General features: G+C 41.3%; 2 protein-coding genes and 1 non-coding gene across 9 annotated transcripts in view; 2 read left to right on the plus strand and 1 right to left on the minus strand.

Annotated features, from left to right (window-relative positions):
- Positions 1-3,208, plus strand: part of dcaf7 (ddb1 and cul4 associated factor 7) — a 6,740-nt gene extending 3,532 nt beyond the window's left edge. The window contains exon 8 of the mRNA XM_035996759.1: positions 2,050-3,208. Coding sequence (XP_035852652.1) covers positions 2,050-2,222 — 173 coding nt within the window. The 3' untranslated portion in view covers positions 2,223-3,208. The remainder of the gene's footprint in view (positions 1-2,049) is intronic.
- Positions 3,209-7,784: 4,576 nt separating this feature from the next.
- kcnh6a (potassium voltage-gated channel, subfamily H (eag-related), member 6a) overlaps positions 7,785-14,457 on the minus strand; it is a 28,446-nt gene continuing 21,773 nt past the window's right edge. For 2 of the 7 annotated variants that reach the window (XM_031318940.2, XM_031318944.2), the window contains exons 11-16: positions 14,213-14,406; positions 12,811-12,910; positions 12,426-12,710; positions 10,757-10,940; positions 9,899-10,106; positions 7,785-9,294 (exon numbers count right to left, since the gene is read on the minus strand). In XM_031318940.2, the coding sequence (XP_031174800.1) occupies positions 9,013-9,294; positions 9,899-10,106; positions 10,757-10,940; positions 12,426-12,710; positions 12,811-12,910; positions 14,213-14,406 (1,253 nt within the window). In that variant the 3' untranslated portion in view covers positions 7,785-9,012. The remainder of the gene's footprint in view (positions 9,295-9,898; positions 10,107-10,756; positions 10,941-12,425; positions 12,711-12,810; positions 12,911-14,212; positions 14,407-14,457) is intronic. The other 5 variants (XM_031318942.2, XM_031318945.2, XM_031318943.2 and 2 more) reach the window with 3 other exon arrangements.
- On the plus strand, positions 10,653-10,724 carry trnac-gca. Its single transcript has one exon. It is a non-coding gene; the product is annotated as a tRNA-Cys (tRNA).

Genomic DNA, 14,457 nt, shown 5'->3' on the forward strand with positions numbered 1-14,457 from the left:
GGCACCTATAGATTGTGAGATATAGTAGGGGGGGTAAAACACGTCAAACTCTCCTCATTCATCTGGGGCCTGTTTCACAAAAGCAGAATATATAAATCCAGGATAACTGATAAAGCGAGGCTTGACCTAGTCTAATCTGTGCAGCCTGGCTTGGTGCGTTTCACGAAGGCCAAGCCAGGCTGAGGAGGAGCGACTAGGTCGAGCCAGGCTGAAGTAATTCAGATAGATGCACGTTCATGCACGTGCATGCTTTTCCTCAAAAGACCGCGAGGTCGATCACAGATTTACTGATGCCAAAATGGAGAAAACGCATTGTACATACTTTATACAGAGTGAGCAGCAGCTTCTTGTGGAAGTATGATGACGTGAAACACATTATTTGTATAAAAAGAAAAGAAACACGGCCGCTGTAATGAAACAGCGAGAGAAAGCGAGGCAGACGATTGCAGATTGACTGAATGCGTAAGTAGCCTAAAAATATACATTAACTGACCACTGCTCTGAATTGAAACCGTCATAATCATTCCATTCAAGGATTAGGTTACTAATCATTTGCACAAATTAACAGTTGTACTCTTTGCCTTAAAAGTAAGCAGAAGATAATGTTACTCAGGAAATTTACCATGAAGATCAATTTTCTACAACGCCAGAATATGATGCGTAAATATCTCTTTCACTCTGTTTCTCCCTCTCTTTAATGAGCTAAAATATACATTTCCTAAGTCATATTAACTTCCACTGTTCACTTTTAATGCAAAGTGTACAACTGTTCGTTTTTGCAAATGACAGTGACTCAGTGAATGGTTTCAGTTAAGAGCAGTAGTTCATAAATGTATATTTTTAGACTATCATTCAGTCGGTCCGCTATTATCTGCCGCGCTTTTTCTCGTGTTTTTTTTATTTATTATTTTTTATAGAGGACGAATTTCCTTCTCTACATATTATATTCCTTGCATTCTTGTATATATATGGACATAGAAAATAAAGACACAGGTGACTCTAAAATCTAACTATAAAGATAACTAAGTGATACATTCCATGCACACTGTAAACATGAATGGAACAGAGTATATTCATCAGTTATTTCCCCCCCACCCCAGCAAAATATAAGGTCAAAAACCATTGAGATGTCCTCTCCCTGTTGTTACATGAATGTACAGTAGCCTCCATCACTAGATAGTTACTGGTCCAGTGAACTAAGAATATAACTAAGGAGGATTGTACAATTAGGATATGTTCTTCAAATTGTACAATCCTCCCAAATTATAGTCCCAGTTTATTGGACAACACACATTGTGTGCTAAGAATGCCAAATACAATGCACATGGAAGAGGAACAAACATGATCCTTATTGTTAAAGAATTAAAAAAAAAATGAATGGTCACAACTTTAAATAATAACTTAACAGTACTTAAAGGAACAGCAATATGCACCTGTTGTATTTTAATCCAGGCTGATAACAATAGGGTAAAACCACTGCTGGGTGATCAGAAAAGGCTCCAGGATTAAATAAATCCTGGCTGTTAGCCTGGTCGGGAGCAGGCTAGCTGCACAGAATAAATCTCCATGGTGATTTATGTGCCTCCACTTTCGTGAAACCGAGTCAAGGCTTAAATCATCCAGGATAACTGATAAATCCCGGCTTAATCCCTTATCTTGGTTTTGTGAAACAGGCCCCTGCTCTCATGTTTTGAAAATGGAACAAAACATTAACGTTTGGTCATTGCACTGGCATTTCTATTTATCAAAAAACCTCAGAAAAGAAGTGTGTGGACGCAGTTGTAAGAAAACATTAAATGCCAATTTTTGAAAATGAGTTTGAGGTAAATATGTTCTCACCAGTGTCATTTAATGCCTCAAAATTCAGCCACTGATGGTCACAGTACGATCTAAGATGACTGTTTTTGATTATGATGATTTTCATCTGAAACAGCCCAACATCGAAAAGGGACCATAAGGCTTAACTTTATCTGTATTTGGCTGTATTTCCCTGCTCCTTCAGTCTGAAATATCTCTTTTAATGGCTCTGTGTGTGTCTTACCTCCTCAGCCGACGACCACCAGGCTCTGATCTGGGACATCCAGCAGATGCCACGCGCCATTGAGGATCCCATCCTGGCCTACACTGCTGAAGGGGAGATCAACAACGTGCAGTGGGCCTCCACGCAGCCAGACTGGATCGCCATCTGCTACAACAACTGCCTGGAGATCCTGCGTGTCTAAAGCCAAAGACACTTAGATGAAGAGACGCTCCTTCTTATTTCACATTTGGATTTAATTATTAGTCCTCGTCCTGCTGCTTTCAAGACAAGGATGTGGTCACGAGTGAACTTTCTGAACACGTTTGGAGTATCACACACACCCTGCTCCACAATAACCTGGTTTACATTTTCTCCTAATCTTCTATTAAACATGTTTAAGCTCTTATTTATTTTGCTGACAAGGTAGTGTTCAGAAGCTTTGAGCAGTTGTCTATGAAAATCAGATTTTGATACTTCTTGTTGGGATTTCAGCCAGCTGTGAGATTATCATGAAGGGTTTAGATGTGTGATTCATCTGTTTGAGTTTTAAAGGTTGATACAAACTACTGTAGGTGGCAGAAGATGACCTCTCTGATGCAATATGTCGTAGCCTTCTTGTGGATTCATACCATATTATTGGTGATTCAAAGATCAGTGTATTATGGTCTTGTTTACCCCTGTATAAATTTTAAAATGGGTGTATGTCCAGTATCCTCCCTCCAAATGATCAAAGCTCAGATCTGTGCAACTTTTATAAATTGTAGAATAACCTGAGAGGGATTCGTATTGTCACCTCAGTGGTGTCATCATATGGTTTGGCTGGTGACGCTGTGAGGCAGCCATGTACAGCAACACTCAGAACCTACCAGAGCAATGTCGTTCAGCCTTTTAACTCCCCACGTATTCTCTTCTATTTGTAGAAGATTGAGCTTTGAAAGCTGCATTTTCTTTCGTGTTTAGAGTGAGTTGTGAATGGCAGGAGCGTGAAAGAACTTTCTCTCTCTTTTTTTGTTTTCAATAATTAAAGGGTCATGTCCTTGTAGCATGCAATTACAAGGCAAAAACTGTACAGACAAATATATCAACTCAAGATGTTGGTAAGACGAGTGTTCATGTTGTAGCTTTTTCATAAAGTTTATTATTGAATTTGCGCTAATAAATTGTATTCCTTTATGTCCTAGGAACAAACTTGTTGATGTATAACTTTCTTTTGTGAAGTTGATTTACAGAGATTATGCCAGTCCTTATCAGGAATTATCAGTACCCTTTGCACGGCCTAAGGTAAAAGAGCGTGTATAAAGAGGGGGCACTCTGATTTAAACTGGGGACATCTTGATCTGCTGTCAAATGCTCTACCACTGAACTATACCCCCACTGATGCAATTGTTTGCCACAGTTGTTAGTTTTCCAAAGCTCCTCTTTCCTGCTGTGTTTGCATAGCAAGTGCTTTGGTGGTGTGAATGTGTGTATGAGTGCACGCATCCTTTAAAAGATGGCAAATTAATTTATTTCCTAAAACCAAATTTTGAGCAAATGTTTTAATTCCCAGGTTTGACAGGTTATGTGTGTGTGTCTATCCCTTTAATCCCGATTGGCTGCTATAATACAAGGGTTATCACGTTGAAATCATTACCTAATTTCCAGTGGTGGAAAAAGTAAGTAAAAATACTAGCACAACAATGTAAAAGTACTCCATAACAAGTAAGAGTTCTGCATTTCAAATTACTTACTCAAGTAAAGGTTACAGAAGAATTCACAACTAAATTTACTCAAATTATCAAAAGAGAAAACTCATTCTTGAAATTTGGCCCCTGTGACTGTCATATTACGTTATGAGATTACATATACTGATGCATCAATACGTAAACAGCGTTCTACTGTTGTAACTGCTTGAGATGAAGCTAGTTTTAATTTCTTCACATAGACTTAGCATTACATGGTTTACATGTCCAGTCAGGCCCCCTTCAAAGGGTCATAAGATAAATCTGTAGTCATGAGATGATTAATGGGAGAGGAAATTTGTTTTTATGTAATCATTTCTTGTAAAAATACCTCTTAGGGCCTCATACAGTAATTTGAGGGGAAATCTCTCTTTTACACACAATGGTTGGGAACTGCTGGTTTAATCTTTAACAGTGCATTGTATTCCATGAAATTATATTTCTTTTAATGTAAAATCTGACTGAGACCTGAAAAGTAACATTCATATAGCTGTAAAATGTAGTGGACTAAAAAGTACCAATATTTTCACAGGTGGAGAATTATAAAGTATCATAAAAAAAAAAAAAAACACTCCTTCAATGACCAACACCTAGCCAACGACCTGAACGAGTTCTATTGTCGATTTGAAAGACAAAAGGACAGTCCTGACACCATCCCCCACGACACCTCCCTACAGCTACAGCCACTGTGCATCACCTCCCCCACCTCAACAGGGTCGTGCCCCCCCCACCAATGCCCTCCTTAAAGGTCCCCTCCACCTCCACCCCCCCTCCCACCTCAGTGACGACTCTCTCCATTCACGAGAGGGACGTCAACAGACTCTTTAGGAGACAGAATCCCAGGAAAGCTGCTGGACCGGATGCTGTCTCCCCATCCAGCTTGAAGCACTGTGCTGATCAGCTGTCTCCAGTGTTCACAGACATTTTTAACACCTCACTGGAGACATGTCACGTGCCAGCTTGCTTCAAGACCTCAACCATAATCCCTGTCCCCAAGAAACCAAGGACCACAGGACTTAATGACTTCAGACCCGTCGCCCTGACCTCTGTGGTTATGAAGTCCTTGGAGCGCCTTGTGCTTTCACACCTCAAAGCCATCACCGACCCCCTCCTGGACCCCCTGCAGTTTGCCTACAGAGCCAATAGGTCTGTAGATGATGCAGTGAATTTGGCCCTCCACTACATCCTCCGGCACCTGGACTCCGCAGGAACCTACGCCAGGATCCTGTTTGTGGACTTAAGCTCTGCCTTCAACACCATCATCCTGGCTCTGCTTCAGGAGAAGCTCTCCCAGCTAGGCGTGCCTGACTCCACCTGCAGGTGGATCACTGACTTCCTGTCTGACAGGAAGCAGCATGTGAAGCTGGGGAAACACGTCTCCGACTCACAGACCATCAGCACCGGATCGCCCCAGGGCTGCGTTCTTTCTCCTCTGCTCTTCTCCCTGTACACCAACAGCTGCACCTCCGGTCACCAGTCCGTCAAGTTTCTGAAGTTTGCGGACGACACCTCCCTCATCGGACTCATCTCTGATGGAGACGAGTCCGCCTACAGGTGGGAGGCTGACCACCTGGTGACCTGGTGCAAGCAAAACCTAGAGCTCAACACTCTAAAGACAGTGGAGATGGTTGTGGACTTCAGAAAGAACCCAGCCCCACCTGCCCCCATCACCCTCTGTGGCTCCACAATTGACACTGTGGAGTCTTTCCGTTTCCTGGGAACTACCATCTCCCAGGACCTCAAGTGGGAGCTGAACATCAGCTCCCTCGTCAAGAAAGCACAACAGAGGATGTACTTCCTGCGGCAGCTGAAGAAATTCAACCTGCCAAAGACAATGATGGTGCACTTCTACACAGCCATCATTGAGTCCATCCTCACATCCTCCATCACCATCTGGTACGCTGCTGCCACTGCCAAGGACAAGGGCAGGCTGGTCAGCTGAGAAGGTGATTGGCTGCAATCTGCCGCCGCTCCAGGACCTGTATGTCACCAGGACTCTGAAGCGTGCTGGAAAGATTGTGGCTGACCCCTCCCACCCTGGACACAAGCTCTTTGAGCCACTCCCCTCTGGCAGGAGGATGAGGTCCATCAGGACCAAAATCTCACGCCACATAAACAGTTTTTTCCCCTCCGCCACTAGCCTTATTAACAAGGCCCGGAACCCATCCTGACTCTCTCCAAACTTCTCCTCTGGCTCCTCATGCCACTGTACCTTCTCTGCTGTAGCGTTCCTTTTTACTACTGTTTAACTTATTTTACTATTTATTTAAATTTATTTTATCGTTATTAATACATACTTATATTGTTTATATTCTTTTTATCCTTCTTATATTTGAATGTGTGACATGCTCCAACAACACCATGACAAATTCCTCGTATGTGCAACGTACTTGGCAATAAAGCCCTTTCTGATTCTGAAAATAATCACTCAAGCAAAGCACAACTACTTGAAAATTGTGTATGTAGTTATTATCCACCATTGCCAATTTCAAGGTTTGATCCCTCTTCTCTTCTCTGTCTATAACTGTATCTCCAGTGACTTTAAACCAAGTTAATATGTGAATGAGACTTATTAATTTTTATCAAAGACATAGAGCGTACCCGGCTGTTTATTTAGTTTTAGTAATTTTAAGTTACAGTGCTGCCATAAAGTTTGTGAACCCTTTTCTGTATCTCTGCTTAAGATCTAGGACTGTGAACCTTTGCTTTCAGTACCTGGGGTGACGCTCTTGAGCACCAATAACTTGATCAGTCCCACATATCGGCTTGGAGGAATTTTGGCCCATTCTTCCTCACAAACTGCTTCAATTCTGACTTGTGTGTTTACAGTAGTGTCATTGTCTTGCTGCATGACTCACCTTTTGTTGAGCTTCAGTTTACAAACGGATACCCTGACACTGTTCTGTTGAATTTTCTGGTACAATCCAGGATTCAAAGATTGCAAGCCGTCCCGGCCCCGAGACAGCCCTAAACAACACTTTTCATTAAATCAAAAAGGTTTTATTTTCGTCCAGAGAACATTCTTCCAAAAGCCTTGTTCATCCGCGTGGCCTTTAGTAAACTGGAGATGGGCCGCAATGTTCTTCTTGGTATCCTGCCATACACCGTTTTTCTGACGGTGGACATTGTGAACATTGACAGTAGCCAATGCAAGAGAGGCCTGTAGATCCTTAGAGGTTACCCTGAGGGTCTTTGTGACTTCCTGGAGTATTGCACACCTTGCTCTTGGAGAGATTTTTGTTGGACGACCACTCCTGGGGAGACTATTTGTCTGAGCTCTGCAGAAATCTCCTTTGATCGTGGTATGGCACACTTCGACAAACCACTGTGGCGAAGACCAGAGATGCTTACAGTAAGACCCAGGTTTCTATTCCTTAATAGGGCAGGGAACGCTAAACTCACACCTGATTCCAATTACCCCTTTAAATGAACTGATAACACACTTTCACATGCTTTTCCCAACAAAGACATTTAATGTTGGGTAATCCTGGTAAATAAATATGTATAATATATTTGTTTAAGTGGGTCCTCTTTATCTAGTTTTAGGACTTAAATGAAGATCTGATAGCATTTCAGGTCATGTTTATGGAGAAATATAGAAATATTTTAAAGGTTTCACAAACTTCCTAGCGGCACTGTATATCTACTGTTAGTTAATTTAATTTGTTTAACTATGCATCTTTTTTTAGGTACCCAGTATATATATATATTTTTTAAATCTTAATCTACAAAGTAACCAGCAACTGTAAAATAAATATATTCTTGTAAGAAGTACAATATTTCCGTCTATGTAGTATAAAGTAGCATAAATTAGCAATAAATACCTCAGAATTGTACTTTCAAAAGTTACTTTCCATCACTGCATATAAGTCATTCTTAACTTTGCATATCCATCATTAAATACATTCTCTGTACACTTTAGTTTATGTCTACTGCCACATGGTGCTGAATGTTCCTTCTGCACTGTATATTTGGTGGTGCAGCTTGTATGCCAGTGCTTTGTTGAGTAATCTGGAAAATAAAAAAGCGTTTCGGACTCCCAGTGTAACTCTGTGGTGTGTCTTTAATCTAAAAAAAAAAGATAAATAACAGGAATTTGTGCTTCAAGAAATATACAGAATTATAAATTCTTAAAAAGTCAATGGTGCCTTCAGACGGCATCTCTGTGTCTGTATGTGATTGACAGTTACCATCCACTTCACTTGTCACTCAGTTGACGGAAAACAACAGCAGTTTCTTCCTTTACCTATAAGTATCACTGTCTAGAGAATGGGGTAAACAAGTCCTCCAATGTTGGCACTTTCAGATCATGAAAAATAGTTGACACATGTTTGAGTTGAACAGAGCAGATATACAGACACAGAAAGCAAAGCAGCCATGATCCAAACTAAACTGTAAGAGCTACGCGTAAATGTACAAGAAACTATAAAGTGTTTCTGCTCTGCTTGGTTGTTTACGTTGGTTGCATTACCTTGTCATGATCAAATGACATGCCTAACAATTCTGTTGATTCATGTCTAAATGTCAGAACATGAAATATGAGATGAAAATTACACTGTTCCTTGAATCCATCATCCTTCACACTGTGCCATACAGCTCTGGCATGCCTTTTATAATTTTTCAACATACACCAAAACAACAAAAGTGAGTCTCTAACTTAAAACACTCATAGTTTATTACATTTACTAGATGTATCGTTCTTAATGTGATCGATAAATCTCTAATATTAGGAAAATAAATTCAATTCCAAATTAATTATTACATTTTTCTAAGCTTGAGTTTAAATGTGCAATTCTTATACAAAGTGAATGCAGATAATTCTTCTCATGTGAAACATATTAGTAGTCTTTGACATTTCACCTCTTTGCCTTGGTCTAGGACGCAGTTTGTGTAGCTTTCAGGTCCAGTGACTGCATGACATATGTATATGTTTGTATGTGTTTATTGTCAACTCATGTTTCAGAATTTCCCCAGCCTGTTAGGCAAGAATAATCTCTTCATTGCACAGGACCTCAGGTAGGCTGTGGAGCAAAAAACAACAGCAGCCCGTGGGGGCGCCCTAGAGTCCGTTTGTAAAAAACAGGAGGCACTCTAAACCCTCCGTGACGTGGAAGACAAGACGTCCCACGCTCTACAGCAGCATCTGAACAGGACAGAGGAGGTTTAAATAGAGGGAAAAGGGGGAAAAGTAGTAGTTTTGAAAAGTAGGGAACGTATGGCTGTCCTGTCCAAAGGACCAGGCTTTTGGGTGGTGTTGGTGACTCTGGTGTTCTAGCTGCCTGGCAGGACAGGGTCAGAGAAATGCCTCTGGACCTCCTGCATCTCTGTGGAGATCTCCAGGTGCTCAGGAAGGGAGGGGAAACGCTGGCTGGCACATAGCAGTCCGAGTGGCTCTAGGGCCCCTGACAATTTAGGTGGGGTGAGGTCCACAGAGTGCAGATGTGGTGGGTCGGCCTCCGGTGACATGGACATGGTGTCATCAGAGGCCACAGTGAGATGGATCCCGCTGGACAGAGAGTCCTTGGATTTGTGGTTGAAGTCAGAGTCTGGACTCTGGAAAAAGAGAGAAGTATTAAGCCCAACTCGAACAGGACTAGTTTGATGTGGTGACCCCTCCTCCTGTTCAAACAACAATATGCTTAGTGCGAATTAGATGATAAGATTGATACCACTCTAATGTAATGCACGATAAATATGTAGTTAGAGCAAGCAGTCGGTAAACTTATCTTAGCATTAAGACTAGCATTAAAACAGCTAGCCTTACTTTGTCCAAAGGTAACAAAATCCACCCAGCAGCACCCTCTAAACTCTTATTAATTGACACGCAACCAGCGGACACTACATGATGTTACTGGTTAAGAAAATTCTGGCACATAACCCCAGTTTTTGTATGGATTAAACACATGATATACCATGTTAATTAGTGAGCTTTAGAGGGGCTGATAGGTGTATTGTGTTACCTTTTGGACAGAGCCAGAACAAGCAAATGTTCCAAAACTATTTCTTTCATTTACAAATTAAAGAATTGACAGCAAAATGTGCAAAAGGTTAAAATTACTTGATGTCATTGGAGTTAGTCCCATACGGATCCAGAAAATGGATGACCACAGAGAAGCAAACCTGTGATAACTGTAAGTATGTAAACTGAGCACAACACCTTTAGGAGTGAGGCAGTGCTGTCGATAGGTACTGGCTGGATTGGAGGGACAGTGTGGATTGTGGGCGTTGCTGTGCTGTATAGGGTGGTGGGGTGAGGCGGGTGAGGGCTGGGGGACACAGCACTGTAGGCTGGAGGCACCGGGGCCATCTGCCTCTGGAGAAGCTGCAGGATCACATTGATGTCTGCTGTCATACGGGTCTCCAGCCTTGGCAGGATAAAGAAAGACACACAAGAACACACAAAGTTCTACTGATGTTGTTGTTTTGGTGGTGGATGGAACCCGTCATAATCTTTTCATAGCCCTTTATAGTCATTTGATCTGCTTTTTCAAAAATGTCCACTAGGTTTCTCTCTTGCTCTTTCGACAGTATAGCATGACATAGCATAGCATATATGAGGACAGGCAGGTAAAAGGAAGCACATACAAAGTTGACTTTACAGAGAACATTTCTATATTTTTCAGTCTCACCTTCTTATCTTTATTTGTCTTTCCCTCCACCTCTCTCTCCTCGCTTTCTCTAATACATGTGCAACCCACAGTAAGTTTTTGGCCAAGACAATGGTGACGTGGCGACAGTCGGCCTTCGTCACCACTAGTTCTTTGCCTGGTGTGTCAAGGCCTTTACACCATGCACACAACCAGTTGGGAACTGATGTGCAAACAAAGCAGGAGAGGAAAAGAGGAGCTTTTAGAAACGATGTGGAAGTAAACATTCTGATTTAGAAGGCCAAAACTGAGTTAACAGCAGCTGGGGGTATAGCTCAGTGGTAGAGCATTTGACTGCAGATCAAGAGGTCCCCAGTTCAAATCTGGATGCCCCCTTGTTTTACTGTGTACAAATAAAACCAAGTCACCTATTTAACTGGGACTGTAGCAGCTCCAGTCTGGACTCCAGCTCACTGGGCCTGTCCTCAGCGCAGGGTGGAGGGTGAAAACTGGCCCTGACTGAGGACAAACGTCTCTGGCTGTCGGAGAACTGGCTGGCTCTGCGGTCTGGCCAGTAGTCATATAGGCCGGGCATGTTGATGGGGGCTGCTGCTGTGCAGAAGAAGAATCAGTTATTCAAATAAATCATGCAATATATGAGCAAAATAGACTGTTTAGGACCAGGCAGTGTGTACTCTAGTTTTTATTTTCATATAATTTTCCATTTTCATTCTAATTTTGGTGGAGTTTTGCTAATTTTCATATCATTTCAGTTATTAGTAATTTATTTTAACTTGAATTTTACCCGTTGTTTTTGCTGTTGATGTTAATTGTTTTGGTTTTAGTTTTAGTTCAATTTTTACTTCTACTACTACTACTACTAATAATAATAATAATAATAACTCTTATTTATATAGCGCCTTTCGTGAAACCCAAGGACACTTTACAGAATTACAGTTGCTATACTAAGGGAGGGGGGACAGTGAGCAGAGTTGATTGAGTAGTGTGAGTTGTATCTGAGTAGCTGCTGCAAACGTGGCTTGTTGTATTTTGGTGCAGAGCCTACGCCTCTAGTGTTTGTTTGGCGTTTACGACCCCTCTGTTGTCTCCCGAGACCGGGCTTTTTCACAGTGTATTCAGGGGGCAGGCAGCTAGCGGATCAAGGAGAGATGCCTACGATTTGAGACAAAAATTAAATTGCGCTGAAACCATGCAGAAACTCATAGTGCACCTTTAATTGGGAGCCAGTGAAGGTGGATGAGGGTTGGGGTGATGTGCTGCCATGTCTTGGTGTGGGTGAGGAATTGGTAGGGTTGGAATTTTAAAGGTATATCGACAAATGTCTATCTATGTAACAAGTACTTTGTAATACAAACTGTAAGTCTAAATCCTATTTATATTTCATTATTATTATATTACTTATAGTTGCAGCAACTTAAAATTTTCACATGTGAAAATGCACACATATATTGTCTTTGGTACGCCTTGTAAAGCAATATAAACTTTTCAGAAACATTTTCTATGTTGGTTCAATTTTATGTTTTATTTTTGCATTTCTGTTTATAAACACTGTTTTAATTACTTGTACTTTTGACTTGAATTTAAGTACTCTGGACTTGTCTTGGCTCTAAGGTTTACCCCACTCATCACAAAACAGAACCTCATTATGACTAAAAGAGGTAAAGGGAAAGAGATACAACGTTGATTGCTTCTTTCTAATTTTACCCCTCTCTGTCATCAACTGGAATTTAAATATCATCACTGTATTCAAAGAGAAGACCAGATTTTAGGAGTATGTACAATTTTCTGTCGTTTCGTAAAATAAATGATGTCCTTAACACATCTGGAAAAACATGGTGGCATCTAATTTCGCCCTCAAGGTAGAGAAAGACATGTAGGAAAAGTGTTTTGGAAAACTACAGTTTAGTAAAGCTTATTTTGCAGAGAAAGAATCTCAAGTGCAAATCTGTAAAGGGCACTGATGGAATTGTGATTTGAAAAGTTACTTGGTACACCTTCTCTAAAAGGTTTTAAGGCTCAACCAGGCATACTGGTGACCATAAAGACATGACTGATGAAGAGATTGTAGGTCTTTACCTGAGTATTGTGGTCCTCCGGGGTCTACAGGTGGTCCCATCCCTGCTGAGGGTCCACTGTGAGGCAAGAGGTTGACTGCTGCTGGGGGGTAGTCTCTTGTGTCCCCCCTGGTGGGGTACAGCTCCCCATTGCTTTGTCCCATAGGCTTCATCTCCTCATCACTAGACTGCGAACAGATACTAGCGCTGCTGCAGAGGTCTTCCCAAAGGGATCCTGCCATTGTGCCCTGGTGGTTTGCCATTGGACAGGACTGATTGGGGTAAGAGTCTTCACGGTCCATGCCGTCTGTACAGACATTGTCACATGACAGCCAGGACAAGACAATATGGGGATTAGTAAGGAAGAGAAACATACGGAAGTGTGTTAAGCCTTGTCCCTCACTCACCTGGTCGGTTTCGACGACGCAGGGAGCTTCTCCGATGCCTTGTCCGGCGGTAGCCACATTCAGACTCCCTGCCCTGGGTTGGCTGGTGTATTCTATCTGCCTGATACATATCAGCTTCAGTAATTCAAAAATACACACTGATTTTATGTCTTACATCATTATGTAGCCCTATAATTAATCTACCAATGGTTGAAGCATTGAATCAGCCCGGGATCCACAAGAAAAAGAAAAACACAACAGCACACAAACAATAGGCCTACAATAGGCAGGTGCATCACAAAAAAATATTTTCTAATTAGTTTCGGTGGATATATTTCTTAGAATATAAAGACAAGGATACAACATCAAATTGAGAAGAGATAGTCGAAGCAGGTATGACCAAGTGATGATATCTTTTTGATTTCACCACTTTAAGGTTCCCTGTGGAGTTTGTGACCACTTGTGGTGCTATAGAGCAATGTTTTGCTGAGCGTCCTGTGCATAGAGGCAGTTAAGTGCCATAAATGGAGGAGATATGCCAGTAAAAGAGGATAAAAAAAAAGATTGAGTCGATTAAAAAAGCAAGGTTTCAAGGCATTTTTAAAAAGGCTTGGCAAATGTTTCATGAGCTAGGAAATTAATTTTGGCATTGATCGTAGTTTGAAATGTATGCATACCATGTTTGTTTATAATGAAAACTCCACACTATTTAAAGGGTAATTTTCTGTATTTTAATCCTATAGCGCAAATGCGCACCATCAATTTCCTTCCACTAAAAGTGCTGTTTTTGCCACTGACATGCATGTCTGACAACATTATGGAGATAGATCTTTTTGCTAAGATCCTTTTTGTTTAACATGAAACAGCCCCGAAATCGCTATTGCCAAACTCACAAGACTCAATTTAAATAAATTTTTAGCATGTATAGAGCCAGCATTTTTTTCACATGTCAACGGAAAAATTAAGGGTTTATTTCAACCAAACCAGAGTGGTAATCGTTGGAACAGTGGAAAGACGAACCAAGACGGCTTTTGGTAGTTTTATTTTGTTTCTGTTGACTTTTATATAAGTGTTTTATGATAAAATTACTGTTTACTTAAATGGAGTCTGGTGGATTTGGCAGTAGCGATTTTGGGGCTGTTTATGGTATTCAATTGCCCATTAATGTTACATTGCAGCTTGTTTCGGCGCTGCCAAATGCAGCTTAAGACACAAAAACATAGGAAAATAGGGTCCAGGTTGAAACATACCGAAGTTACACTTTAAGTTGTCTTCATTCCTTAATACATGAAATAATGAAACTAGTTAAAACATGTTTTCTTAGGCCTTGAGACAAAAACAAAATCACTGATTATGCAGAAGGACTGCGATCACTATTAGGATGGTGATTCAATGTGTAACATTGTCCTCTGGTGGCACTCACATCTCTCAGGTTGAAGGTGATCTCCAAGTTGTTCCAGAACATGTCGGAGAAGTCGGGATACATGTCCAACACTTCCAGCAGGTCGTCTCTCAGGATCTTGTGAAGGTCGCAGTAGGTCAAAGCCCTGACGTCAGCGCTGGATTTACCTGGCCTCCCATACAGACTGATGGGTTCACCGAATATGTCGTTCTTTCCTACAGAAACCACAGCAAAAGGAAATATGAGCATAGGAAAAGGGTAACAGT

This window comes from Sander lucioperca, chromosome 21 (genome assembly GCF_008315115.2).
Source record: "Sander lucioperca isolate FBNREF2018 chromosome 21, SLUC_FBN_1.2, whole genome shotgun sequence".
NCBI lineage: Eukaryota > Metazoa > Chordata > Actinopteri > Perciformes > Percidae > Sander > Sander lucioperca.